The 27,572-nt window shown below is 57.2% G+C and overlaps 5 protein-coding genes and 1 long non-coding RNA gene across 6 annotated transcripts; 4 read left to right on the forward strand and 2 right to left on the reverse strand.

The window, feature by feature from the left end:
• Positions 1 to 67: 67 nt before the first annotated feature.
• On the forward strand, positions 68 to 2,516 carry KLHL11 (kelch like family member 11; the record flags this gene model as incomplete). Its single annotated transcript, XM_082297445.1, has 2 exons — positions 68 to 576; positions 790 to 2,516. The coding sequence occupies 2 exons, from the start codon at positions 68 to 70 to the stop codon at positions 2,384 to 2,386; spliced, it is 2,106 nt and encodes a 701-aa protein (XP_082153571.1). The 3' UTR covers positions 2,387 to 2,516.
• A 143-nt stretch (positions 2,517 to 2,659) lies between these two features.
• Positions 2,660 to 6,209, forward strand: LOC309582429. Its single transcript, XR_014227105.1, has 3 exons — positions 2,660 to 4,032; positions 4,265 to 4,303; positions 4,816 to 6,209. It is a non-coding gene; the product is annotated as an uncharacterized lncRNA (long non-coding RNA).
• A 377-nt stretch (positions 6,210 to 6,586) lies between these two features.
• KLHL10 (kelch like family member 10) lies at positions 6,587 to 10,184 on the reverse strand (the record flags this gene model as incomplete). The annotated part of the gene is made up of 5 exons (XM_082297248.1): positions 10,006 to 10,184; positions 8,799 to 9,285; positions 8,088 to 8,705; positions 7,484 to 7,633; positions 6,587 to 6,961 (listed from the first exon to the last, which is right to left on the reverse strand). The coding sequence occupies exons 1-5, from the start codon at positions 10,149 to 10,151 to the stop codon at positions 6,587 to 6,589; spliced, it is 1,776 nt and encodes a 591-aa protein (XP_082153374.1). The 5' UTR covers positions 10,152 to 10,184.
• A 996-nt stretch (positions 10,185 to 11,180) lies between these two features.
• LOC309582153 (7-methylguanosine phosphate-specific 5'-nucleotidase) lies at positions 11,181 to 15,930 on the forward strand. The gene is made up of 9 exons (XM_082297184.1): positions 11,181 to 11,201; positions 11,344 to 11,442; positions 11,930 to 11,999; positions 12,417 to 12,463; positions 12,914 to 12,999; positions 13,153 to 13,242; positions 14,272 to 14,434; positions 14,561 to 14,761; positions 15,038 to 15,930. Exons 1-9 carry the CDS (start codon positions 11,199 to 11,201, stop codon positions 15,146 to 15,148), a joined length of 870 nt encoding a protein of 289 aa, XP_082153310.1. The 5' UTR covers positions 11,181 to 11,198; the 3' UTR covers positions 15,149 to 15,930.
• Positions 15,931 to 17,225: 1,295 nt separating this feature from the next.
• LOC309582159 (peptidyl-prolyl cis-trans isomerase FKBP10-like) lies at positions 17,226 to 22,194 on the reverse strand (the record flags this gene model as incomplete). The annotated part of the gene is made up of 10 exons (XM_082297192.1): positions 17,226 to 17,446; positions 17,736 to 17,899; positions 18,061 to 18,203; positions 18,539 to 18,728; positions 18,844 to 18,989; positions 19,239 to 19,428; positions 19,535 to 19,680; positions 19,958 to 20,147; positions 20,472 to 20,617; positions 21,977 to 22,194. The coding sequence occupies 10 exons, from the start codon at positions 22,192 to 22,194 to the stop codon at positions 17,261 to 17,263; spliced, it is 1,719 nt and encodes a 572-aa protein (XP_082153318.1). The 3' UTR covers positions 17,226 to 17,260.
• A 1,574-nt stretch (positions 22,195 to 23,768) lies between these two features.
• Positions 23,769 to 27,009, forward strand: LOC309582393 (endoplasmic reticulum protein SC65-like; the record flags this gene model as incomplete). Its single annotated transcript, XM_082297527.1, has 7 exons — positions 23,769 to 24,275; positions 25,630 to 25,779; positions 25,895 to 26,066; positions 26,138 to 26,266; positions 26,370 to 26,515; positions 26,596 to 26,679; positions 26,860 to 27,009. The coding sequence occupies 7 exons, from the start codon at positions 23,769 to 23,771 to the stop codon at positions 27,007 to 27,009; spliced, it is 1,338 nt and encodes a 445-aa protein (XP_082153653.1).
• Between the last annotated feature and the right edge of the window lie 563 nt (positions 27,010 to 27,572).

Here is a 27,572-nt window from a genome sequence, read left to right on the forward strand (position 1 = left end):
GCGCTGCCGCCATTCCGTGCAGCGGCGCTCTCTCTCCGCCAGGGGGCAGCGCCGCGCTCCACCCGCCATGTCGGACAAGATGGCGGCGGCCGCGGCCTGTCCGCAGCCGCAGCCCGGCCCCGGTCCAGGTCCCGGTCCCGGTCCCGGTCCCGGCCCCGGTCCTGGCCCGCCGGCGGTCGAGGCGGAGCGCGGGGGCCCGCGCGGCGGCGGGGCGGACGGGGAGGCCGAGGCGGAGGAGTTCGGGTGCCCGGCGCACTGCTCGGACCTGGCCTGGCGGCAGAACGAGCAGCGCCGCCACGGCCTGTACTGCGACATCACGCTGGCTTTTGGCGGCGCGGGCATGGCTCGCGAGTACCGGGCGCACCGGTCCGTGCTGGCCGCCGCCACCGAATACTTCACGCCGCTGCTCTCGGGGGGGTTCGCGGAGTCGCGCTCGGGCCGCGTGGAGCTGCAGAAGTGGAGCTCGGAGGGCGGCCCCGACCCCGACACGGTGGAGGCCGTTATCGGTTTCATGTACACCGGCACCATCCGCGTGAGCCCCGGCAACGTCCATGAGGTGCTGGAGATGGCGGACAGGTAAGTGCGGCCGGGGCTGAGGCTGGCGGGGACCGGGCCACGGCATCAGAGGATCACAGACTGGTTTGGGTTGGAAGGGACCTTAGAAGTTCACCGAGTTCCACCCGCTGCCATGGGCAGGGACACCTTCCATTAGACCAGGTTGCTCCAAGCCCCGTCCAACCTGGCCTTGAGCGCCTGCAGGGATGTATAACTCCCTTGTTTGTCCTGCAGGTTTCTGCTGACCCGGTTAAAGGACTTCTGTGGAGAGTTTCTGAAGAAGAAACTGAACCTCTCTAACTGTGTGGCGATTCACAGCTTGGCCCACATGTATTCCCTGAATCAGCTGGCACTCAAAGCACAGGATATGATCAGGAGAAATTTCCACAAAGTGATCCAAGATGAGGAGTTCTACACTTTGCCATTTCACCTTGTCCGGGACTGGCTCTCAGACTCGGAGATCACGGTGGACTCTGAAGAAATCCTCTTCGAGACTGTTTTGAAGTGGGTTCAGAAAAATCCTGAGGAAAGAGAGAGGTACTTTGAAGATCTCTTTAAGCTGCTAAGATTGTCTCAGATGAAACCCACGTACCTGACTCGCCATGTCAAATCTGAGCGGCTGGTGTCGAGCAATGAGAACTGTGTGAAGTTGGTGTCCGAGGCTGTGGAGAGCCATGCTCTGCGCTCTGAGAACCTGCAGTCTGGGAACCTGCAGCACTCCACCTGTCCCACAGCACTGCTGCCGCGCTTCGGCCAGAACATGGACGTCATCATGGTGATTGGCGGCGTGTCTGAGGGCGGCGACTACCTGAGTGAGTGTGTGGGCTACTTCATCGATGAGGACAGGTGGGTCAACCTGCCTCACATCCACAACCACCTGGACGGGCACGCCGTGGCCGTGACAGAGTCCTACGTGTATGTGGCTGGCTCCATGGAACCAGGGTTTGCCAAGACTGTGGAAAGGTACAATCCAAACAGAAATATTTGGGAGCAGGTCTCAAATCTAATCACCAGGAAACATTCCTTTGGCCTTACTGAAGTGAAAGGCAACTTGTACAGTATTGGTGGACATGGCAATTTCAGTCCAGGCTTTAAAGATGTGGCCATTTATAATCCTGAGCAGGACAAATGGCTGAACCTGGAGTCGGCGCCAAAGATCCTGCGGGATGTCAAAGCTGTCTCCGTGGAAGACCGGTTTGTGTATGTGGCTGCCCGCACCCCAGTTGACAGCGACAGCGAGGACGGGCTGAGGGCCGTTATTATCAGATACGATGCTGAAACCAGGCAGTGGCAGGACGTGGAGTCCCTGCCCCTCATCGACAACTACTGCTCCTTCCAGATGTCTGTTGCCAACACCAACTTCTACCACACGGCATCGTGCTGCCCCAAGAGTTACCCCATAGACAACGAGGAGGCCAAGGGAAAGATCTCCAGCAGGGCCTCGGATGAAATCCTGGAATCTTTGCCTCCTGAGGTCCTGAGCATTGAAGGAGCAGCAATTTGTTACTACAAAGATGACGTGTTTATCATCGGAGGCTGGAAGAACAGCGATGACATTGACAAGCAGTACAGGAAGGAGGCCTATCGCTACTGCGCTGAGCGGAAGCGCTGGATGCTCCTGCCCCCAATGCCGCAGCCCCGCTGCAGAGCCACTGCCTGCCATGTGAGAATCCCCTTCAGGTGCCTGCAGGGAACACAGAGGTACCCCATGCCACAAAATCTCATGTGGCAAAAAGATAGAATAAGGCAAATGCAGGAAAGGCAGATGCAGGAGATACACCGATACTCCCTGAGCTTACGGAGGATGCCGCGCTCCCAGATCGAGTGCTAGTGTCTGCAGTATCGCTCCTGATGAGCCTAGGAAATAAACCCTTTTGTTAGGCTTGATGTGTCTTTATAATTCATGAGGGTGTGAATTGGATTTGATGCATAAAACCAGCATCTGTTGTGTCCTGAAAATTCAGAAGCTCAGAAGTGGAGGGTGGGTGGAAATTGAGACACTCCGTGAATCCAACAGTATTCCTTAATGATGCCCAGGGAAAAGCTGTAGCCTGTATCGGGCTGTGAAATGTCTCCGGGAACATTAAGCCTGTCACTTCTCTCCTCAGATCTTTGGTTCCAAGGATTTCTGTAGAGTTAGTCTCTAACAGTTCTACTTGGAAAATCAAAGATCTCTCTGTTAATAATTTAGTGGTTACATTTGTGTGTGCTTGAAAGCACCTGTTTCATTTGCACTTATCTCTTGACATTCCTTTGATTCTCTCCTCAGTGACTAAACTTCACAGGATTGGTGTTGGTGTACTTGGCTTTCCCAAGCTGGAGGCAAGTGCAATAGTTCTGTATGAAACAAAAGCACAATCTTTCTTTATGAAACTACTTCAGGATGTTTCTATGTGTATTAAATATTTTCTATCTGTGTGTTGTAGAGAGGCTGCAGAGTTTGTTTATAAATGGATGATTGGTTGGACATGACACTTGCTAAAAGAGAGCTTGAGGCAGTGGATTTTTTCAGGTGTATATGCACGTTTGAGTCTGTCTCTGACTCAAACTTAAGAACTTGGGTCAACAGCCTGAGCGAAGAAGTGACAACCAGTGGTGAGCCACCCACCCACACTGGTTGTTCAGTCCTGTCAGAGTGGATCAGCGAGGGTGGGATTATTTCACGGGAATATAGTGAAACCTGAGCTACTCATAGGTCTTTTCTCAAATGTTGCACATGTTTTAATTCTAGTGAAAAGTGATGGAAGAGCCCCTGCTGTTCCCAGCCTGTCTCTGACAATCAGAAACCTTTGCCCTCCATGTGCTGTCCCAAGGGGCTCCCAGCAGCTGTGCTGCAGCTCTGTACAAAGCTGGCACGAGTGCTCCTGCAGGGGGGAGAGCCGGGCTTTCAGAGTCTCCAAGTATCTGAATTTCCCCACTTGCTGTGGGGGTGGGATTTAAGTTCATTTAAACACCTTTTGGCATTCTGAGGTGGCTGTACATGCAAGTGGCCTGGTTGGCTCTGGGTTGCTTCCCGCTGCACTCCCAGGGAACAGAATGTGGAATATTCCCTTTGGAGTATCCCTGCCTCTCAGTTACTTGTCCCACTGAGCACTTACTCTCCCCAGTCCAAGAAGCTCCAGAAGCCTTTCATTTACCAATGGTTTCAGTGCATACTTCCTACCTCCTTTTCTCCCCATCCTTCCCTTCATTTGAATGTTCCAGGTTTTCCCATGCAGTCTTACTCAGGATCTTAGGGAAGGGAATGGGAGGAGTAGCCTGGGTATTACAAAATTTGTGTAGACAAACCTTTCTGGAAAATCTGTTACTGTTTTTGGTTCATTGATGATTTGCTGGTGGTTTTGATGTGGGTGACGTCTTTGCAAAGAACTTTTAACCACTTTGGGGTTTGTTTTGGTTTTAATTATTTTGCTTTCTGAGCTGCTCCTTCTCCTTTTCCAGTTCAACAGGCAGCCCAGATCATATCTGAAACTCGGGGTAAGTCTTTCCACCGCTCGGTGTGTAAAGGTTTCTCTGATGTGTACGTCCCTTAATGCTCCACTTTGTGGTTCATGGGCTACTTTGATATCAATAACTTGTCTGTTTGTGAGAGAGTGTCCAGCCTTAGTTAAAAAAACTACCAAACTTGAAATTCTGAACAGTTTGTCTCAGTTTACTCCTCTGTGGTAACCATGTTGTATTTTCTTTGCCTGTTGGGTTGTTGGAGCAGGTGAAATTTACGCTGGTGGCTTCATGCAAGAGGAAATAGGTGAGTTTAAGGTGATGTTTGCAGGTGACTGTTTCCAAACAGCTGCTGCAGGCCTGTAGGCTGGGGGTTGATCCATGGAGTCTGGCTCATGGACTCTTGCAGGGCTGGCTGGAGTAGGTGCAGAATTGCTGCTCCTGCAGCAGTTTGTGATAAAGTGTGCAAATGCCTCTAGTGCATCAATGTAACAGCAATTTGTGGGAGCTGATTTTAGGATACTTTCCCAGACTTTGCACCAAAGCAACGGAGAGGAGTTCATGCCCTCCACCCTGCTGAACCAGCTGGAGGGATTTAACAGGCAGCTGGAGAGTGGTAGGTCACATCACCACAGCTCTCTCCAAGTCCTCTTGTAGTCTATCATTGAATCGGGACAATTTGTAAGGAGAAGCACCCAGATGGTTCTTTCAGTTGGAATAGGAGCTGAATATTTAATGCATAGCACTGTGCAGCAAAGAGGCGAGAACAAACCTTGCAGTCTTGCTTTTTCTAAGTAAAATTGACATTGCACTTCCCAGGAGGACTTTGGGCTGACGGACAAGCTGTGGCGTTTACTAAAAGCACTCCACTGAGAGACAGTGTCAGCCCAGCCCCACCCCTGGACAGGTAACCCGTGTGTGCCAGCCGCATGCCGTGTGTGCCGTGCTGTCCCTCTGTGTGCTCTGGGGGTGCCTGGCAGCAGCGCAGGCTGCTCTTAATGTTTGCTCTGCCTGTTCTGAGATAGTTTTAAGCAGTTGGGGTTTTTTAGCTTTGAATTCCAGTGGACCAGTGGCACTGATGTGGTTTGTGACTGATAGGTCAAACGATCCCTTACATCACTTGAGGTGTTGGGAGAATTGCATTCATGGCTCTGGCTGCAGTTTAGCCCATGAGCCTGTGAATCCCTAACAATTCCTTGTGGCCCTTGACCACCATAGCTTGCTGGGTGTTTATCAAATGATCCCATAAACAAAAGCCTGGAAATTCTTCCCGTGTGTTTCTAGTGGCTGGTCAGCTGTCAGCAGGATCCCAGTGTGTGTTCAGTAGGGGTAAGAAGGCTGACTGCTGGCCTCACTAAGGGAAAAGGACATTGGGGGGAGTTTTCCTCCTCTGTAGGACAATCATACCTCTACACCTGTCCTGATACCTGCCCCAAAACACACGAGTGATATCCTGACTTTCTGCTCAAAGTACCACTGGCACCTGGCAAGTGCTGGAAGTCGCTGTAGTAACTCCCAGGGGCCATTTGTGTACATAATATTTTATAACTGGATAATCCATTGGTACCCGGGGGTTGTATGTGTTTTTAGTAAGACTCTCTTGCACATAGTGGGAGACCACTCCAGAGTTGAAGCAGGTGGCCCGATGTTACATGTGCTGTGAACAACTGTGCCCAGCATTCTGCTTGACTATTGCAATGGCATTTTTCTCTATTACAGTAAATATTAAAATCCAAAGTCTTGGCTCATCTTGTGTGTTGTGGCTGACAACAAACCCGGTCCCAAGGAGTTACAACTTTTTATGTTATTCTTAACACAGCCTTGTAAGAGGATGTTGTAACATCCAATGGGCTTTGAAAAGCAAGCATAAAGAAAGTGGCTTGGATTTATTTTCAGCTCTGTCCACCTTAGGCTGGGGTAAAAGCCATCTCCTGTTTGACAGTCCTGGGTGGAATCTGATAAAACAGGTGCTCTTGAGGATCTAACCCTGTTACTAATATGAATGTAGAGTGTGGAACTAACGAGCTGTTTGATAACCATTAATAGCCAGATTCTCCTCGTGGATCCATGTCACTGTGGGTTGCAGCAGCTCTGCTCTCCTGGCACATTAAGAGAGGGACAGCAGTTTGCCAGGGAGCAGCACTCCTGTCCTTACCTGTGAGGTAAAGTAGTGTGTGTCATAAGCCCTTTGAAACAGATCCTGCTGTCCTGTTCTTGACCTTAAATACACTGTACTAAAGTTTATTGTAAGAGGTGAATTAATGAAAATAAACCTTTTATTTCTCTAGCATTCTGTTGTGCTTTTGATTTTTTTAAGTTGTTGTGTGGGTGTGGCTGATACTCAGGTTCAGTGGTGCTGTCTGGTGAAAGTTTTAAATCCTAATGATACCTTTGGCCTGTTACAATTGTTTCTATTTTTGAACAAGAGAACATACTCCCTTGCTGCCATGGGGACTTTATTACCTAAAGAGAACTATTTACACAGGCATCCAGTGATGGGATGCTCAGAAGACTTTATTAGGTGCGCAGAACTATTTACACAAGCATCCAGTGATGGCTGATCACAACACTCCTACCTAAGGGGAACTATTTACAACGGCGAGCTCCGAGATGAACTGGTGAACAAGATGTCCGTGGAGGAGCTGTGCTGGTGGTAGTAGTGTTGCCTGGCAATGTATTCCATGACATTGGAGAGCCCTGGCACCACGCAGCAGCTGACGGCACTGCGGGTGATGCCCATGCTGTTGGCGTCGTACCACTCGTTGGTGTCCTCCTCGTAGCACTCAGTGGCAACGGTGGTGCTGAACCCATTAAAGCCCCCGACCACGAACAACAGGCCGTCCATCACCTCAATGCCAAAGTTGCTGCGTGGATTGAGCATGGAGGGCACAGCGTCCCAAGCGTTGGCGACAGGGTTGTACGCTTCCACGCTCTGGAGGCGGTTGTTCCCATCAAACCCTCCAACCTGTGAACGCCAAAGGGACAGAGCTGAAAAGGGCCTTTCCTCAGCCAGATCCTGTCACGCACCCGTGAGATGGGAACTGCTCCTGCCTCCCTGGCTGCAGGCTGAGCATGGTGGAGAACACGAGATCTCCGAACATGGCTCTTGCTTATTGCAGTCTGCTGCCTGCACTCTGAGGAGCTTTCCAAAGCACTTTATGCAACTGTCAATTTTGACAGTTCTCCAGAGGTTGGATGCAGTCCATGGAGAAGATAAACAATGGATGAACAGGCCTGAGCCCCTGCTCTGTGCTGCTGGTGCTGTTGGCAGTGGCAGAAATTATGTTCTTTGCTGCAGCTGCTTAAATATTGTCAAACACCATTTTCATACCCAAAAGCATGTGATGGGTGATCATATTCTTGGGAAGTGCATTAACCATTCTGGCTCCTGACTTCCCTAAACCTCATGTAAACACATGGCCACCCTGGAGGTCTGGGGACTGCAGCCACCCACAGGACTGCAGTGCTGGGTGGTGTTGGCCCTTACCGCATACACCTGGTTCCCGTACGCCATCACCCCAACTCCGCTTCTCCTGCTGCTCATTGGGGCAATCAGGGACCACTGGTTTGTGGTGGGGTTGAACACTTCAGCTGAGCTGAGACACTGATCTCCATCAAACCCACCACAGATGTACACCTGGGGACAGGAGAGGTGGGAAAGTGTGAGTGGGGTGGTTAGACCCTTGGTGAGGAAATATGTTGAAGAGAAAATGAATGGTGGTGCAGGATTTTTGGGGTGTTTTGTTTTAGAATGGGAATGGTCTTGTCATCCTGGGTTTGAAGTAGCAGCAGTGCAAAGAGTTGATGCCAGCAAGACTTAGACTCTTGATTTTCCGAGCTGCATGAAGCAGACAGGCCTGGTGTTGCACCTATGGCCAGGAAAAGGGCTGTCGGGCAGCAGGTGGGCAGCAGCAGTGGAAGAGATTTTGTGCTCCTGGTCCCATCTCTGCCACACCAGGCAGGCTGCTTTATATCTGTAGCTCCAGGATTTAATGAATTGTTACGAATTTAAGTGTTACAAATTTAGTGAAGGTTTATGTGAACTCTCTTCATGCTGCAACCCCAACTGCTCTTAGTTGGGGTTAGTTTACCTTTCCATTCAGTGTGGTTGCACTGGCGTCGCTCCTCTGCTCGTGCATGGGGGTGATCAGGGTCCACTGGTTGGTGTCTGGGTCATACCGCTCTGCTGTGTTGAGCCGCATGTACCCATCAAACCCTCCCATGGCATAGATGAAGTTGTCCACAACGGTGACGCTGACATAGCAGCGCCGTGAGTGCATGGGTGCTACCTGCTGCCATGTCTTCTGGAGTGGATCAAACCGTTTGACGATGTTGAAATAATCTGTGCCATCAAATCCACCGATAACATAGACGTAGCCTTTCAAATAAGCTGAGCCATGATAGGCAACGGGGCTCTCTTGCTCCCAGGGGATGTTCAGCCACTTGTCAGTGCGGCTGTCGTAGGTCTCGATGGCGCTGGTCGCGCCGCCCCCACTCCAGCCGCCGATGGCAAAGAGGATGGCGTAGGGCAGGCGTGGCCGGGTGAGTGGGTTGGAGTTGACCGAGGAATTCTGGCCATAGGAGTTCAGGTCGTAGATTTCAGACAGGGCACTGATGAGGAGATCTTTGCAGTTGGCATTGTCCTTCACGTACTCATGAGCTTTGACGTTGTTCATGAAGTAGTCGGACTGTAGGAGTGCCAGTCGAACCTGAAACATGCAAGGAGGAGGTTGGAGCACTAGTACTGAGGGTTTCCCCCTCAGCAGCCTTTGGGGACAGCTTCAAAGGTGCACTGCACCCACCTTGCTGAGCAAGCAGGCGATGTGCTGCCTCCTGTTCTGCGGGTCATGCGCAATCCACCTCAGCACAGCCTCAAACACAGCTTCTTCTCGCCGCACGTTAAGCTCATCCTTCTCAATGATGTGTGCCAGCTCCTCAGCAGAGAGGTCTAGGAACTCCTCGGACACTTGGGACACCTCCTCGAAGTGATGCAGGATGTACACGCAGGCAGCTGCGCGCAGGTCGGGGCAGTGGTAATAGTCAGTGAGTCTGCAAATGCCAATGCAATTCTCAAAGCACAGCCTGGAACTGAGGAACTCACAGCACAGGCTGACGATGCCCATGACATTGAACTGATCTGCTGCGGCAAGCAAACTCTCGACATTGTCCTCCGTGATCGGTACTGTCCTGGTGTAGGCGTAATTGATGATGAGACCCATCATTTCAGCTGAAATGCCAGGAATTTGATAGACCATCTTGTCTGCGCTGTCCCAGTTGGTAAACAGAGTCCTGAAAATATGGTGTTGCTGCGTTAAAACCTGCCCCTGGATCCCCTGTGTTCCCCCCGCCTCCAGGGCACCAGTTTTAGCACTGGTAGGAGCCACTCTGGGAGGCTCCATGGTTTATTGATTAATGTTTTACTTGCTGGTTGTTTGGAAAAGGAAACACAGCCTTTGGAGCTGGAGGCAGCAGGGCAGGGAGTTTCGTCTGAGAGGAGCAGAGGGGCAGAATCCCCCCATCGCCTGCTGCCCACACTGTGGACATGAGCTCAGGACAATGGGGGGTTTCTGGGTCCCAGTGCACACAGCCGGGGCATGTTCAGCCTCTCACCCAACAGCACTCCAAGTCCTTCTCCCCAAGCCTGCTCTCAATCCATTCATCCCCCAGCCTGAATTGATACCAAGGTGGGGTTGCCTCAACCCAGGTGCAGCACCAACACTTGGTCTTGAACCACAGAGAATCACAGGGTGTGGGGAAGGCAAAGCTGCCCCCAGGCTGTCCAGGCTCCAGCCCTGCGCTGTGTCTGGGGCTCCTCCGACACCACTGGCAGAGCCACTGATATGTGCTGGGCTGTGGATTAATCCTGGTGTTCAGGGAGGTCTGAGGAGTATGGGAAATCACTTGATGAGAGGTTCAGTGCAGGTGGAAGTACTGGAGGCATGCTGAGGCAGGATGACCTCAATCAGGAAATACTGTTTGTCCCCATTTCCTTGTGTTTCAAGTACTGACCTGAAGTAGATACTGCAGCAAGAGAGGATGAGCTTGTGAGCCTTGAATTCCACCCCATCCACACTGATGATCACATCACAGAATCTCCCTTCCAGGCGGAGCTCATTGGAGATGCTACAACTCCTATCGCTCATCTTCCTCTCCATGTTGGAGGATGAATATTTGGTGGGTGCAAAGCTATCCCCCACGTTGGAACCAGAGGCAGTGGACCTTGCTGAGGTGTGTGGAGCACTCTGGTGTTGTCTCCAAACATCCAGCCCTGAACCCCCTTGCTGGTTCTGGGCTGTGCCCCATAATGACATCACAGATGCAGGGGCCAGCATTCTGTGGTTGCCCCCAGCCTTTGCTTCCCTGCAGCCCGGGTTATGCTGGGTCCCGGACCTGACCGTGTTGATGGGTGCTTGGAGCAAAACCAGCCATGTGATCGATCCCCTGGCAACTCTTCAGTAATAACTCTCCTGTAAAATTTTCGTATAACAGCCCCAAAATGTGGGCGTGAACCACTGCTGAAGTGTCTTGTGCCACCTCGCCTAAGAGGAAGCTGAGGTATAGTTCAGCTCGTAACAGTGCTGTCACACACACTGTCCCCACTGCTTTGTCACTGAAGTTGTGCCAGGGGAGGCTTAGGCTGTTTATTGGGAATTTTGGAAACTTTTTTTCCGGAGGGGCTGTCCAGCCCTGGCACTGCCAAGAGCAGTAATGGTGGATGCTCACTCCTGGAGGGGTTTAAAAGTCTTGTGGATGTGGCACTTAGGCACATCGGTTAGTGGTGGCCTTGGCAATGCTGCGAGATGGTTCTTTGAGGGCTTCTGCCCCCGCCAGTGCTCCGTGACTCATTGTTCTCAGTGTTTCCGGGGCTGCGAAGTGGTTCAGTGCCGGGAGCCCTGCGGGCACGAACGGCTCCGCCGGTGACTTTTTTCTTTTTTTCTTTCTTTTTTTTTTTAATGCATCTTTCGCCCTCCTGGCTCGTCGCGAGGGACACGCAACCGCCGCTGCCGGTCGGGCGCGGGGCGGAGCGCGGGAGGATTCCCCGGCGCCAGCACCCCGCGAACGCCCCCCGAGCACCGCCCGTCCCCCCCGAGCACCGCCCGTCCCCCCCGGGCCCCGCGGCCGCGTTCCGGTCCCGCCCCCGCGGCCGCTCCTCCCCGCGGCTGCGCGGCCCGGGCCGAGCGGAGCGGAACGGAGCGGGCGAGATGGTGAGCGGGGCTGCGGGCCGGGAGCCCGGGGCTGGGCGGGGGAGCGCGGCCGGGATGGAGGGACAGCGGGGGCTGGAGGGTCTTGGTCCCCCTGGAGCTGGGGGGGCCCCGGGGCGGCACCGAGCGGGGTCTCTGCCTGCAGGTGCCCGAGCTAGAGAAAGCTACGGTCCGGATCCGGCAGCCCGAGCGTGTGCGGGAGATCATCCAGTCCATCCGGGAGCAGGGGGTGGCCAAGCTGCAGGTACCACGGGGCAGGCGGTGCATCGCCCGTGCTCGGTCCGTTTCTCAGCTGCCCCTTCCTCGTCCCCCGCCCCGGCCTGACTTCTCCCAGCCCCGCAAGGAAGCACCTGCGGCGAGGGGTGCAGCTGGAGAGGGGGAAGCCTCAGAGGAAAGGGAGGACGGGGCTGGCGGCTCCCCCCGGACGGACCTTTTGGCTCGCAGTCATGAAGCTGTAACACTGCGGCAGTCCCCAAACCCCTGCTCCGCCCAGGCAGGATGAAGCCATTCGGTGCCGATAAGAGCTCCGGGGTGGGAGGGTGAGGACATCATCTGCCTCGCGGCTGGTAGGAGCGGCCACGTCGTCGCTGCCAGTCTGTGCCCACGGGAGACCGGTGGTGCCGGGTGCACGTTCTCGCAGGTGGCAGCACCTTGGCAGCACCTCGGGCTCACTCTGGCCAGGGCAGAATGCACTGGGTTGTGCACGAATTTGGTTTTCTCCCCTCTTCCAGGTCATTTCTGACTTTGACATGACGCTGAGCAGGTTTGGGTGCAATGGCAGGCGCTGCCCCACATCGCACAGTGAGTGTTGTTTTCACTGTCACTAGTCGTGTTTGGTTTCTGTGTTTGTATTTGACGTGGTTCCTGTCATCCTCTGTGCCCTCCTCTGCCAAGCCTGGCTGCTCCATCCTGTCCTCCACGCAGCTCTGGGCTTCACTGCGTGGTGCCAGCTGCCCACTGCCCGCTGCAGGAGCTGGCTGCCTTCATCCCACTGCCCACAGGCATTGAGGCCGCTGTCCTGGCTGGGCCAGGCTCTGCAGTTGGTGCCTGCTGCGGGCTCACGGTGGGAGCCACTGCAATGGGACCCCACGGCGAGACTGTGCTCGGGTCGTGGTGTCACCACAGCCTGTACTGGGAAGAGCCAGCACTGCAGGAGTTGCTGTTAGGAAGTTTTTTATATTTCTGTGCTATATCATTGGTGTTTTGCTTTCTTTGCAGATATCCTTGATACCAGCCGTGTTATCAGTGAGGATGGCAAGAAGAAGGTGGGTGCTGTGTGTAAGGCACCATGTCTTGGCTCGGTGACTGTTGTACCTGTCACCCGTCATCAGGAGGTTGCACTGGCTGGTGTCACAGCTCTCCCAGCTGTGCTGGCTGCCGGGATGGAGTGGGAAAGTGCCCAGGCTGCATTTCAGCCAGCAGTGACAGAGGAGAAGTTAAAAAGGGAACTCAAATTTGCATGTGCAGCTGTGGGTGTTACAGTTCAATGAAAGAAGGGGAGGGGTGTCTGTACCTGCAGCATTTGGAGCGAGGTGAGAGCCAGCTAGGCTGGCAAGAGTTCCAGGTGTGCTCAGAGGGAAGATGCTCAGTGACAAAGTTTTGGTTGTGTTTAGGAAGAGTGGTGTTTTGGAGGACTTAAGAAATGCTAGTTTTGTTTATAGTTTCTTTAGACCTGATGTTCACTTTGTTCTTTTTCCCTCTGTGTGACACTCCAGCTGAAGGATCTGCTCCACTATTATTATCCCATTGAAATAGATCCCAACCGGACCCTGGAAGAGAAATGTCCCCTCATGGTGGAGTGGTGAGTGCTGTTTGTGATGATCTTGACCTTGTCCTACAGGACATGAGGCTTGAATCATCCCTGTGCTTGGCAACAATCCTGCAAGGTTTAGTTGTTGTTTCTGACTGCTCAGGGCCTCTGCCTGGGAGCTCTGTCACTGCTGCCTTTCCCCAGGTGGACCAAGGCCCATGAGCTGCTGGTGCAGCAGAAGATCCACAGAAGTGACATAGCCCAGATCGTCCGAGAGTCTGAAGCGATGCTCAGGTACAGGCACAGGGATGTGGTATTGAGGTTTGGGCACAGGGATGTGATGCTGAGGTACAGCTTGGCTGCCCACAGCCCTTCTCTCCTGCCCATGCAGGTCTCTGTGCTGTCACCACGCCACAGCGTGACCAGTGCCAGCCTCCCTCACTTGCTCCCTGGGCTGAGTTCTAACAAAGTCAGAACATGAGCCTGAGCTCGCTCCTTGGCTGGAGGCTGCTCCCTTCCTGCTCTGAAACCACTACCCCCTCTCTCGGGCCTTGGCAAGGAGCAGCTGAGGGGCCAGTGCTGGGCACAGCTCCCCATTTGCAGGGCGGGGTGCAGGGGCAGCGCGCAGCTCCCTGCTTCCAGCAGAGATGTGTTCTTTGCACTGCAACTGCCAGGCCTTATGCAGGCCCTTGGCTCAGCAGCAGATTTCACCCACAGGACAAAAATGTGCTAGAACTTGCTGCTAAAGCTGACCTGGCAGCTGCGGCCCTAAGGCTGGCTCACGGAGCTGGGTTCTGCCAGGGTGCTGCCAGGCTCGGGGAGGAGATGGCTTTTTATGAGCCCAAGTTCCACTTCTGCATGGAATTGTGTCCTGGCAGACTGAGGCTGTCACAGGTTGGTCTGATCATCCTCCCAACCAGTCCAACCTGTTGCACATCTCCCATGTGGTTCCTGGCAGCGCCCACTTGCGTGGGTATGTGCGGGCAGGCTGTGCCCTGTGCCCCTGACCGTGTTTGTGTACTAAATTTCTGGGCTGATGTACTCAGGAGATGCCAGGCAAAAGGCTGGAGTGCTCTGTGTTCCCACAAGCGCCCGCCCAGCTGCTGCACCCAGAGCTCTCTGGGGTTCTCTGCACAGGGAGGGCCACGGGAGCACTGGTGCCACCGAGAGCTTATGCTGTTTGCAGAGCTCACCCGTGTGCTTCTGTTTGGGAGGTGCTGGGCAGGAGCAGGAGCTGGGCTGAGCATGCTGCCAGCCCAGGGCACCGGGCACTGTGCCGGGGGCTGGTAACACAGCCCTGTGCAATGGACATTCCTGCTCTAGGGATGGCTTCAAGGAGTTCTTTGATCAGCTGCATAAGAACAACGTCCCCTTGTTCATCTTCTCTGCTGGTGTTGGTGATATCCTGGAAGAGATTATCCGTCAGGCCAACGTCTTCTACTCCAATGTCAACGTGGTGTCCAACTACATGGACTTCAGTGATGATGTGAGTTCTTGCACTGCATCTGTGTGTGTGAGGGGAGAGGTTGGGGCTGGGACCGAGGGCTGGGCCATGATTAGCGGTGATACCATCAGGTTAAGAGCTGTCTGCCTGTCTGTCCCATGTGCTCAGGGAGTCCTCACACACTTCAAGGGACCCCTCATCCACACCTACAACAAGAACAACACCGTGCTGCAGGGCACGGGGTACTTCCAGCAGCTGAGCACAAGGACGAGCATCATCCTGCTGGGGGACTCCATGGGTGACCTGACGATGGCAGACGGCGTTCCCAGCGTGGAAAACATCCTCAAGATTGGCTTTCTCAATGACAAGGTGGGTGTGAGGAGCAGTTTGGTGCTTCCCTAGCAGCCTTCCCCAGGTGCCAGGCCTGGGGCCAGCAGGGAGGGGCAGGGGACTGCCCCAGTGATTTGGGCATGTGAGAGATTCGTACGAGCTCCTGTGGGGTGTGCGGAGGGACCTGGGAGTGTCTGTTGAGCTCCTGCTGTGTCTGGGAAATAGTCTGGATAGTTATTGACCCCTTTATGGGTAGTGAAGGCTGTGGGTACAACGTCTTCACCCTCAGCTGTTGGTTGTTCATGGTCCTGGCAGGTGGAAGAGCGGAGAGGGAAGTACCTGGATTCCTATGACATTGTGCTGGAGAGTGATGAGACCCTGGACGTGGTCAATGGGATTCTGCGGTACATCCTCACCGAGACATGAGCTGGGGAGGTGTCCCAGCTCCGGCCACACAGCAGGCACTGGGCACGGAATGTCCTTCCTGTGGCAGAGCTGGAGGGGACCTGCTGGTGCTGGCTGGGCTCCATCCCGACCTCACTAATGCCCTCGGCCAGCCCTGGAGCAGGAGAGTTGAGATGGAGGAAGCTTTTCCATTCGCTTTACTCTAACTCTGCCTGACTCTGCAGTTTCCCACCCAGACTGACTCTATCCCACTTGGACTTCATCCCACTGGGAATTCATAGCTTCCACCTCCTGAGGCCACGACAAACCATTCCATCTTTCAGACAGAGATGTTCTGCACTTGCTTCAGCAACTGAGGGTGGAATGGAGACAGTTCACTGTGGGCCGAGGACAGACCCGGTTTAGATGTGTCACTGTGTCCCTGGCTAAGAAAGCAAGTCTCTCTCTCGTCCTGTTTTTTGTGGGCTTCAAAGCTCCCAGGCTGACCCTGGTGCCAGTCCAGCCGCTGGGCTGGTGTGGCCCTGCTGGACATCACATCACCCAGCCCCACATTCCCCATGTAAACCAGCAGCTCTCTGGCCCCGTGTCTCAGCTCACCCGTCCCTCTCACACCAGTACAGCTCTTACTGTGGAAAAAATGCTTTACCAGCCGTCCCTGAAGGCCCTGGAGCTCAGCTGCTGCTGCTGCCCAAAGCCAGAAGTAAGTTTGTCTGCCAGGGATCAGGGGAGGAGGGGTAGGCATGGGGGAGGAGAGGCCAGTGGCAGAATTTTGGGTTTTAAGGAATGTTTTACCTGACCGTGTTTGTGTACTAAATTTCTGGGCTGATCCTGGGCTCTCAGAGCAGCAATAGGAAAAAGCCATTTTATTTCTGTATAACCTCTGGTTATGTGGGACTTTGGGAAGAGCAGATTCGTTCTCTGTGTTGGAATAAAAGCATAATTGGCTAAAGCTGGGTCACGGGTGGTTTGTACCCAGCACCGAGGGGCTGGTGCTGGCAGCTGCCTCTGCTCCCCAGCTCCTCATCCCATCAGAGCCCCCCAGCCCTCACTGGGTGCTGGAGCTGAAGCCCTGTTGGCTTCAGTGGAGGATCCCAGGGGGGAATTCTGGTTTCTTTTGCCAGACCCAGATGCTGGAGCCTGGAATCCCCCTGGGCACCAGTAAAGCTGGTCCCTGTGCCGCTACCCCAACACATGGAAGTGTTTCATGGCAAAGTAACCAGACACAGTCAAACTCCTTGGAAACCTGGAGGAATTATTTATTTGGTGCAAGGCAGAGTCACCGTTTGAATGGTTTGCTCTGCACTGCTGTGCTTCTGTGTTTCTTCTGTCCCTGTGGAGGACAGACTGTGCAGAGGCTTTGGGAGCTGGCAGGTACCAGAGCTGTGTTGGTCCCAGCCGGAGAACCTGAGCACTCCCAAGGCTGTGACCTGCATTTAGGCTCGAAACTAAATTGGTCTGATTTGTCTCAGTCACTGGGGGCTGGGAGGTGGGGAGGGCATGGAGGGGGATGATGCTGCTCCCTGAGGGCTGGAGGACGGGGGTCTGTTTCCCTTCTCCCAGCTGATGAGGGGTTTGCCAGGTACCATCCTGACAGTTCTGGGGGGCCCAGACTTATGTAACAGCAGATGCCTGCAGAGTATCGGGGTTTCACCCTTGGAACCTGAGCCCCCTTCAGCCTCTCGTACCAGGGAGGATGGCAGCAGGGACAGAACAGGGACTGGGACAAAAGGGTTCTCTTTCCTCTCTCTAAAGAATTCTAAGTGTGCCTATAAAAAACCCAAACCCCAACCCTAAACTACAAAATGGTGTGGTGGAGGTGAGGGGGAGTCCCCCTACATCCTGCCTGCCCCCTGAGGCAGCATGGACAGGTGAGGGGGGCTGGAGCTGGACCTGCAGTCACTGGTGGAAGATGAAGGGGCTTAGGGAGGGGACATCTTGTCTGGGTTTATTAGCTGGGGGCTGAGTTTTCCTGCTCAGGAAAACACATCAAAATACCCTCAGTTAATAAGAGGTGAAAATCAAAACCCACCCCCCTGCAGGACTGGGAGGGGCAGGGGCAGATTCCCAGGGTGGGAGACTGGCCATGACATGGCCAGGACGAGTCCTGTCTCCAGGAACAGTGGGGACTGCTCCTCAGAGCTCCTCATGAATCTTCTCCTGGTCCTCGTCCGACTTCAGCTTCAGCTCATCAGGTGTGATCTTCCCATCCTGGTTGCGGTCCTGGTTCCGGAACATGTCGGCAATGACTTTCTCCGGGTCGGAGCTGGGCATGAGGCGGCCTTTCCCCTCCGCCACCTGGGTCTTGATGAAGGTGGAGAACTGGAGAGGGGAGAGGGAAGAGATGCTGCTGGGGTCTGCGCAGCCAGCACTGGGCAGGGCAGGGAGACCACGGCCAATGCCAAGGACAGGCAGGGACTGGAGCAGAGGCTGCCCTCGGGGACACTGCCCGCACCCAGCAGCACTGCTTTGGGCTGGAGTGTTCTTCCTGCACAGCTCTGCAAGCTCCCAAGTGCCATGGGGCAGCAGTGCCCTTCAAGTGCTGCTCTCTGGGGTGGGGTCCCCTGTGCCCCCATTTCCTCCTGCACCCCACCATGTGGGACCCACTCACCTCATCAGCAGGGATCCCCCCATCTTTGTTGAGGTCCATCTGCTCATACAGGCTGGCCGGCGGCTCCCCATGCCAGATGAAGAGGTAGCCCTCGGGAACCCCCTCCTCCATGGAGATCAGCTCCACCTCGAAGCGGAGCACGGCGCTGCCAGGCACCCCCCGGGCTGGAAACACAGCAAAGGCTCCAGCACCACGGGGAGCAAGGCAAAGCCCTGGCCCTGAGCCCCACAGCCGTGGCAGGGCAAGGAGGGATGGAGCCAAGCGGGAGCCCAGCAAGGCTGAACCCCTCAATTTGCATTGCACACGTCGGCCGCCGCTCCCCTACCTCCGCTCTCCCCGTGGCCCAGGTGTGGGGGGACGATGAGCACCCGCCTCTCCCCCGCACACATGTCCAGGAGGCCACTGTTCAGCCCCTCGATCACCTTGTTGGCCCCCAGAGTTACCTCCTGGGGCTTCCCGTAGTCATGGCTGCAGGAGGCACAGAGAAAACAGTGCAGGTGAGAGAAGTCCCTCAGATCTAGTGGGCAGCCCTGAAATCCCAACCCTTCCATCCCACCATGGCCCAGAATCCCACATCCTCCATCCTGGTATGCCATGAAGTTCCACACCCTCATGCCACTGCCACGTCCATGCCACTGTGTCCCTTGAATCCTCCTCCTGCTGCCCCATTCCGCTGCCCTGCGGCCAATGCTCCACTGCTACCTGTTGCAGAGCGGATGGTCCCGTGCTGCCCGGGGCCTGCCCACCCCCAGTGCCAGGCAGGATTTGGGCCCAGGAAGGACGGGAATACTCGGGGCACGCACGAGGAGAAGAGCCGGGTGCCATCCAGCAAGGAGCAGTTGTAGTGGTAGCGGACAAAGTCCCGGTTGCGGGTGGTGACATTGCAGCCCTCGGGCCGGAACGTAGTCTCAATCTCCACCGGGTCCGCAGGGTTGTGGAAGTCGATGACGTGGACATCAAAGATGAGCACAGCTGAGCCGGGAATTTTATCTCCTGGAAGAGGAGGATGAGGAGAGCTGCTGGAGCGCTGCAGGGCTCGTAAAGCCTTTCCCTGCTTCTTCCCACATCCCTCGATGTGCTCGTCCCTCAGAGCCCTCTGCACGTTTACCTGCGCCGTTCTCCCCGTAAGCCAGGTGTGGGGGGATGACCACTCGCCGCTGCTCTCCCATGCAGACCCCCTGCAGGCCCTGATCCATGCCAGGGATGATGTAGCCCTTCCCAATGTAGGTGTTGTAGGTCTGATTGCGGGAGTAACTGCAGCAAGAGAACCCCCAGCACCATCAGTCCCCCCCAGCCCCTACACCCCACACCCCAACCCACACCCCTTCTCCCATCCCCTCCTGGTCCCCCAGGAACCAAACCTTGCTCCTAGAGATGCAACAAACAGATATTGTCCTTTTTAGCCTATTTCATGCCCATTGTCCCCTCTCCAGCCTTTTCTTGCAGCCGTGGGGCAGGAGAGGACATCAGGGGCTCGCCCCATGCGGCCGCTTCCTCCCACACCTGGAGTCGAAGAGTGTCCCGTCCATGAGTGTCCCGTTGTAGTGGTACCGGACAAAGTCCCCGGTCACAGCCCGGCGCTTGCAGGACTCCGGCACCTCCAGGTGCTCCAGGAAGACACCATCCTTGGGATTGTGGAAATCCACCAGCAGCACACTGAACACCAGCGATGCCTGCGGTGGGATCACGGTCCCTGGGAGAGGACACGGTCAGCCTGAAGGAGGGTCCTACTGCACTTGGGGGCTCTGGTCAGAGCTGGGAGGGAAGGGGCTGGCACGATGGGGTGGTGCCTGGCTCACCGTAGCCCTTCTCCCCATAGGCCAGGAACGGGGGGATGATGATGCTTCTTTTCTCCCCAGCACACATGCCCAGCAGCCCCTGGTCCATGCCCTTGATCAGCCACCCCGTGCCCACGTAGGTGTCGTAGGTGCTGCCCTTGCTGTAACTGGTGGTGGAGAATGAGAGTGGGGATGGCTCTGAGGCCACACCAGCAGCTCCAGCCAGAGCTGTGCTGTGCCAGAGGCTGGTTTGGGGGGTCAGGGAGCTGCACCAGCCCTGCTGGGGAGCCAGGGGGGAGTACAGGGTGAGGCTGCTTTGACTGTGTGCCCAGGCCAGTGTCTCTGGGTTTCAGCCACCCCTAGTGGCTCAATGTCAAGGCAGAGGGTACATCCCAGCCCTACAGCCCCATGTCCCGAGGCCAGGGTGCATCCAGTGGCCCATACCTGGAGTCGAAGGGGGTCCCATCCAGCAGTGTGCCGTTGTAGTGGTACCGCACGAAGTCCGAGTTCTCCACCGTGCGGTTGCAGCGCTCAGGTTTGGACAGGGTGGTGATCTGCAGCTTGTCATTCTTGTTCCAGATGTCCAGCATGACCACATCGAAGTACAGGGTGGCATCTGGGGGGATCAGCCCCGCTAAAGGGGCAGCAGCAAGGACAGAGCACCTTAAGTGGGACCAACACAGAGCCCAGGCCAGCCACAGGCTCTGTCCCCTGAAGCCTCCCCTGAACCCATCGCTGCTCAGGGCTACTGGAGACCCGTGCCAGCCCCTGGGCAAGCAGCACAGTCTGTCCAGGGCAGGACCCTTCATTCCCAGGGCAGCCCCACTTCAGCACCACTTGCCCTGGCCATGGAGCCACCCTTAGTCTGCATCTACCAGGGGGGCACTGGAGCCCTGGCCCTGCTAACACCAGCCCTGAGGGGTTTGCTCCCTCAGCCCCCCGTGCCAGGGCCCCTTACCCACGCCGATGCTGCCGTAGCCCAGGTGGGGTGGCACGATGAGGTGACGCCGCTCGTTCACGCACATGCCCTGCAGCCCCCGGTCCATGCCCGTGATCAGCCGCCCGACGCCCACCACACCGGCCACCGTGGCCCCTCGGTCATAGCTGGGGCAAAGGGACAGACCCATCAGAGGTGGGAAAAAGGTGGGGCAGAGTGGGGGGTCAGGGCTGCCCCCTCCCCGGGGTGCAGGTCTCCCATCACAGCCTGCGAGTCCTTGTGCTGCAGGCAGAGCCCATAGCTCCAAAACATGGATCCTGGTGGGCTCAATACCCTGCTGTTGGAGGGCAGCTGGCCCCTGGGGCACTGGTCAGGACTTCTGCCTGACCCTGCACCCCCAGAAGCTATCAACATCATCCCCAGATCTCACCCACTGAGCTGGGCTGGAGGCCGGCAGTTCTGGGGCTTCCTGCTGCTTCCAAATAATTTTGCAAATGGCACACTGGGGCTTTATGCACTGAGGAGGAAAGATGACATCCCAGCCTCATTTTTAAACTGCAAATTTGGTTTTATTTTTAAACCTTAAAATACTCCAAGAAACTACTGGGGCAGCAGATGTACTCCTGGCAGAGAATTCTTTTAGCAGTGAGTGTCCCCAGGTTTCCACTGCAGTTATTTTCTCCCCCATTGATTCTCACATGAAAGATAAGACACATCAAACTGTGAAAGCCTTTGCTTTCCAGAGCTCCAAAAAACACCTGCCTGGGAAATTTTTATTGCTACATGGTGCTACATGGTACATTGCCCCAGCACTGCCCCAGTTGTTTCTGTGCCCCCAGTTCTCCTCCCTGCTCATGGTGCTGCAAACCAGGGGCTGCCCCAACTCCAACCCTGATTTCCAGCGAGCGTGAGCAGAGCAGGGACGATGCAGGGACCGAGGGACACTGAGCCCAGCAGAGCGAAGCCTCTGGGATAATGAAGGGTTTCGCCGCTGCCACGTCTCAAAGTGCTTTAAGCATTTTCCTGCCTGGGCAGCACATGCAGATACGTGTTCCTGAGTGCAGAGCGTCCCAATTAGGGCCGAATCCTGCCTGCGCCCGGGACAGGCTATCCCACAGCTCTGCGGAGCTGAAGCCTGAGCAGGCTCCCTGGAGGGCTGGGGGCTTCTGCGGGACCTGGTGGGGCAGCCTGGGCAGGGGCTACGGAAAGGGGCTGCAGCCTGGGTTGGGGGTTTGCTTCAGGCCAGGCCGGGCCCCCCAGGCTGACACGTGTACAGGGCTCCCTGTGTTACCCCAGCACCCACCAAAAGCCCTCCTTGGGTTGAAAGCTGGAGGGTCTGGGCGTTGTCTGGCGCAGGCAGCAGCCTGCTCTGGCCTGGCTGCCCCTGCCCCGGGGCTGGGGGACGCATGCGGGGTCCCCGCAGCTGCCTGCCCGCCCCGGGATGCGGGCTGGGGGCTGGGGGAGGCATGCAGGGTCCCGGCGTAGCTGCCCCCCGCATGCAGCCGGCACAGAGCCGCAGGCGATACCTGGAGTCAAACTTTTTGCCATCTTTAAAGGTCCCATTGTAGTGGTAGCGAATGAAATCCCCCATCTGCGCCTCCCGCAGGCAGATTTTAGGAATATAGTATCTGTCTATCACCACGTCTTCTAGGGGGCCGGGGTCGCCCAGCGCCGGGACCCCCAAGATGCCCAGGAGGAGGAGGAAGAGGAGGAGGAGGCAGCGGCTGCCCGAGGCCACGGCCATGGCGCTGGGGCTGAGGCGGCGGAAGGGCCCGGCGGGGGGAAGGAGCAGGGCGGGGGCTTCAGGACGCCCCTTTCCTGCCCGGGACGCCCCTTGCCTTCGCTTTCCCTTCCCCTCCGCCCGCCCAGCCCGGCCCTCTTGGAATTTCTGTAGACGTGTCCGGGCCCCGCCGCGCTCCCCCCGCCGCGCCGAGAGCTGACACCGCGGCAGAGAACGATTCACGGCGGGAGGGGCTATTCTTTTTCCCTCTTTTCTTTTTCCTCTTTTCCCCCTCTTTCTTTTATTTCTCTTTCTCCCCCTTTCTTCCCTTTTCCTCTTTTTTCCCTCTCCTCTTTATTTTTTTTTCCTCCTCTCATTGTTTACTCTCTCTCTTTTTTTTTTTTTTTTCCTTGGGCAATTCCTCCTCCAAAGGAAAAGCTGACGGAGGCATTGGGGAGCGGCTGTGCGGCTGCAGGCCCGGCCTGGCCCCAGGTCCTAGAGTTGCTGTGTCTCCTCCTCCTTCTCCTCTTCCTCCTTCTGCCGCTGCCAGGTCATTGCACTTGACCCAAGATGCTGCTGCCCAGTCCCAGCAGTTCAGGAGAGTAAATAAAAGGAAATAAGTGTTTTAATAATGAGTCTGCTGCTGGCAGAGCCTTTACTGAATGGCAATGATTAAAAAAGTGAAACTCTCCCAGCAGTCCTTCCCAGAAAAACACAGCCTCAAAGGCTCATGGAGGTGTTGCCCACACATCCCTGCTTCCCCAAATCCATCAGCAGGAAACAGGTCCCGTGGCAAGAGCCTTTGGCAAGTGCCAGGTGAGAAATGCAACAGGCCTTGAACCTGAACCCAAACCCCAACCCAGCTCCTCTGGGGCTTACCAGTGAGAGCCACAGCTCCAGCAAAGCACTGCCAGCTCCCTCAGCTCAGCCCCGGGGTGCTCTGCAGCCCCCCAACACACCCCACCGGGGCTGAGCAACTTCAGCACTGCCTGGAGCAGCCTGAGGGGACTCGGGGCTCTCCCCATGGCACGGGGTCAGGGCCTCACTCTGCACCAAGTGAGTGCTGACAGGGGTGGTGGCACCACAGCCGTGTGTGGCACTGGGCGCTGCCAACAGCCTCTGCTCCGCAGGCAGAAACCTCAGCAGCGTCCTGGCTCCTGCCCCGCGCTGTGACATCCATCCCTCCGTGCCACCGTCCAGCCAGCGACAAAGCATTGGGTTTGGGCAGGGGCCAGTGCGGCCATGCCGAGGCCTGGCATGGGACAGCTCTGGGGCCGGCATCTGGCACGGCACAGGGCGTGTGGCCTCGGGCTTGCCACCGGCCAGCGGCGGGGACACCTCCGGGCACCGCCGGCCCGCCCGCGCACGGTGCCACTGAAGGAACTCACTCCGTGGTGCGCAGCGCCGGGCACCCCCCGAGCGCCCCGCGCAGCCCCTGCGCGCACCCCGCGGGGCCGGCGGAGCCGCACTAAGACCCTGCGCGCCCGCCACGCACCGCCCACCCCGCCGCCCGCCCCCTGCGCGGGGCCCGGCGTGGAGCGCTGCGCGGGGCGGTGCGGGGACGCTGCGCGGTTCGCGGGCAGTGCGCGGCAGCGGGGATGGGCGGCGCGGTGCCGGTGCCGGTACCGGGTCCACTGCCGGCGCTGCTGCTGGCGGTGCTGGCGGCGGGGCTGTGCGCGGCGCAGTACGAGCAGTACAGCGTGCGCGGGTTCCCCGCGGCCGCGCTGGAGCCGCTGCAGCGCGCCTACGCGCGGGCGCTGGAGCAGTACGCGGATGCGCAATGGGCGGAGAGCGCTCAGGGGCTGGAGGCCAGTCTGCGGCTCCACAGGCTGCTGCGGGACAGCGAGGCGCATTGCCACCGCCGCTGCGCCGGGGAGCCCCCCGCGGGAGAGGATCCGGCCGAGGAGCCCCGCGGGGAGCGGGACCCCGCGTGGGAGTGGGAGCGGGAGCTGCGGCTCTTCGAGCGGCTGCTGCTCCGCGCCGGCTGCCTGCGCGCCTGCAAGCGTGAACTGCCCGTGTTCCAGCTGCGCTACCCCCCCGCGCAGACCCTGCGCGACTTCCAGCGCCGCCAGCCCTACCAGTACCTGCACTACGCGCTCTTCAAGGTGAGGCGATGCAAATGGCAGGGGGCAGAAGTGGGGGGGTCCTGCTCCTCTATCCTGCACCACTCTGACCTTTCCCCTGCATCCTGCACCCCTCCGCTCTGCCCCCGATTGGGCACACCCCTTCCCGTGTCTCATCCTGTGCCCCTCATCCTAGACCTCCTCTTCAACACCCCCATCCTGCATTCCCATCCTGTGCCCCCTCCTACACTGTCAGCCTGCGCCCTCTGAACCCCACTCCCCTCTATCCCTGTGCCCCCTGAACCCTGCTCCCCCCCATCCTGCACCCTGCTGTCAGGTGCTTCCCCTTTCCTTCCCTCCCCATCTGGCATTCCCCACCAGCTCCTCCATCCTGCCCCTGAGCCGTGGCACGTCAGCATCATCTGGGACACATCAGGCAGAACGTGAGGGGTGTACCCATGACTGGGGAGCCCCTGTGGTCGTGTCTCTCTACCCCACCTTGTGTTGCCCTGGTCCTCCAAGGTCTCCTTGGGCAGGCAGAGCATTGCCTGGGGAGAGGGCACAGGGGCTGTCCCAGCTGAGGGGCCTGAGCTGGAGGGTCCAGTGCCTCTGTGATTGTGATGGGACACGTGTCTGGATGCTCCATCAGGAAGAAGGACTTGCTCAGCTTCATAGTGCAGACATGGAGGGAGGTTTTGTGGACGGAGGTTTTGTGGAGGGAGGTTTCATAAGGCATCCCCCTGGGGTGCCCATGTGTTGGCCAGAGTGTCTCTGGCAGGGGACAGTCCCCTGGTCAGAGTCCTGGTCCCTGGCTGCCTGCCACTGTGGGTGCTGTTTTAGCGCTCAGTGCTGCAGCCCCACTCACCTGGCAGCAGCAAGGGACAGCCTGGCTTCATCCTTAATGCATTTTCCTCTTGCTGCTCTGGCCCAAACCCATTTCGTGCATGGGTCATCCAAACCACCCCCCTCCCTGCTGTCTCACTCCCCTGAAGCTTCAACCTGAGAGCCCATAAAGCAGCAGGGGTGGCTGGCCAGGTCTGGTGGCAGTGCTGGAGAAGAGGGGATGTGTGGGTCAAACCCACACCACGTGGATCTACCTCACACCACATGGATCACCCTTGGTTGGATGTGGGGGCCCATGAGGGGCCGAGCTGTCCCTGCGCCCACATGGGCACAGATGGGGAGGTTGGTGTGGCTGGAGGTACCTGCAATGTCCCTGTTCCGAGATCCTGTCTGTTCATCACTGCCAGCAGACAGTTGTGCACTGTGGGTTCAGGGCTGCTCCTCACAAGGATCATTCCTCTGTCCTGCAGCCCAGGGGTCTAGCTGGGTGCTGAGGCCCCCTTGGCTGCAGCGTTGGTTCAGGTCTCTGCATCAGCTCCTCCTCCCTCCACAGTCAAATAAGATCGAGAAAGCTGTGTCTGCTGCCCACACCTTCCTGCAAAAGAACCCCAAGCATGAGATGACCTTGAGGTACCTGAACTACTACAGGACGATGCTGGATGTGGATGAATACCTGGTTGACCTGGAAGCTCAGCCCTATGAGGTAAGGAGGGGATGGGGATGGGGCAGGAGAGAAGCTCCCCAGGGCTTGGAGCACACCTGGTCCTGCCAAACCCCGAGGGAAGCGGCTCTCCTCACTAAGCAGTGGTCCTCGGCAGCCGATATTCGTGCGGTCAGTGAAGCTGTACAACAACGGGGATTTCCGGAGCAGCGCAGCCGACATGGAGCAGGCGCTGGCCGAGTACTACAAGGCATACGAGGACTGTCTGGCTGGCTGTGAGGGCGCCTACGAGCTTCAGGAGTTCAAGGACTTCTACCCCGCCATCGCAGGTAGTGGAGGGCTGGGGGACGGCAGACTTGGGGAGGTGATCAGGGGTGCAGCACCTGACATCTCCCCCCAGACCATTTTGTGAGCGTGCTGCAATGCAAGGTGGACTGCGAGACCGAGCTCACTCCCAACGTGGGTGGCTACTTTGTGGAGAAGTTTGTGGCCACCATGTACCACTACCTACAGTTCGCTTACTACAAGCGTGAGTGCCAGCGGGAGCAGGGGACTGTGCCCCGGGGCACCCGGGGTGCTGTGGGCCCTGGGAGGGATGTCACCCCTGTGTCACCTGGCACTGCTCCCCGCAGTGAACGATGTGCAGGACGCGGTGCGCAGCGTCTCCAGCTACATGCTCTTCGACCCGGGGGACACCGTGATGCAGCAGAACCTGGTCTACTACCGCTTCCACCGCGAGCGGTGGCGCCTGCAGGAGGAGGACTTCGAGCCACGGCCGGTGAGGACCCCCCAGCCCCCCGTCCTTTGGCTCTGTGCTGACCGGCACCTGACACAGCCGCTCTCCCCTGCCGTGCCCAGGAAGCCGTGCGGTACCACAACCAGACGGCCGCCCAGAAGAAGATGCTGGAATTCGCCCAGCAGTACCTGCAGGATGATGACGAGGTACCTGATGGCCCCGATGGGTGCTTTAGGGGGTGCTTATGGGGGTGCTGGGTGGTGTGTGTGGGTGCTGCAGGGACCTTCCTCAGGTGGGGGGGTCTGACCTCCCAAACCAGCCCTGGAGCAGAGACTGCGGATGAGGCCACTGAGCCCCCCTGCCTCCTCCTGCCCTCCGTGCTGCAGATGGAGGTGGATGGCGGTGAGGGGCCACAGGTGCTGGACCTGCCCTCTGATGGCGAGTTCGAGGGCGAAGGTGACTACGAGGAGGGATTCTTCGCAGAGTGGTGGCAGGAGCCCAAGACCAAAGGAGACAAAGATGACCAAGGTTCTTGATAGCAGGGCTGGGGGCCATGCTGTAGGGTGGGGGGGTCTGCTGCCCACATCCCTGGTGCCACCAAACTCTCCTTGTTTGCAGAGATCCTGTGATGAGCCAGGTGAAGGGGCACCCGGCACCAACTGAGCTGGATGGTGGTGGCTCTGTGATGCCATCTCGGGAATGTCGGGCTTTGGGCTCCTCCCAGCCACTGGTAGAAACTCAGACTCGTGGGGAAGGGCCGATCCTGCCTAGCATCCTGCAGCAGGGCTGCCTTTGCCACCTGGATGTCTGCTGCCCTGGCACAGCCCACTTCCCATCAGTGGAACACCAGCAGCCCCGAACTTCCCTGCCTGCCCAGGAGCTTCCCCTGGGCCACCCCTGCCCCCAATACCCCAGGAGCCCTGACCAGCAGTGATGCCCCACAGCACTGGGGTTTTCTGTGTCCGTCAGCTGCTCCCCAGGATCTGTGGACGATGCATCAGGATCAACCTCTGTGTTGTCTTGAGGGGCTTGGGGGGCTGCCCCTACTCTGGGAGCAATGCACGGTGCTGCTGGAGCTGGTCCTGCCCCTTCCCCAAGG

Source organism: Coloeus monedula (assembly GCF_965178545.1).
Source record: "Coloeus monedula genome assembly, chromosome: 26".
Lineage (NCBI taxonomy): Eukaryota > Metazoa > Chordata > Aves > Passeriformes > Corvidae > Coloeus > Coloeus monedula.

Excerpts from the sequence above, each read along its gene's own strand:
- LOC309582153 (XM_082297184.1), top strand. Across the intron at positions 12,000-12,416 it reads GCGCTGCCCCACATCGCACA|ATATCCTTGATACCAGCCGT; the intron begins GTGAGTGTTGTT and ends CTTTCTTTGCAG. Across the intron at positions 13,243-14,271 it reads GAGTCTGAAGCGATGCTCAG|GGATGGCTTCAAGGAGTTCT; the intron begins GTACAGGCACAG and ends TTCCTGCTCTAG.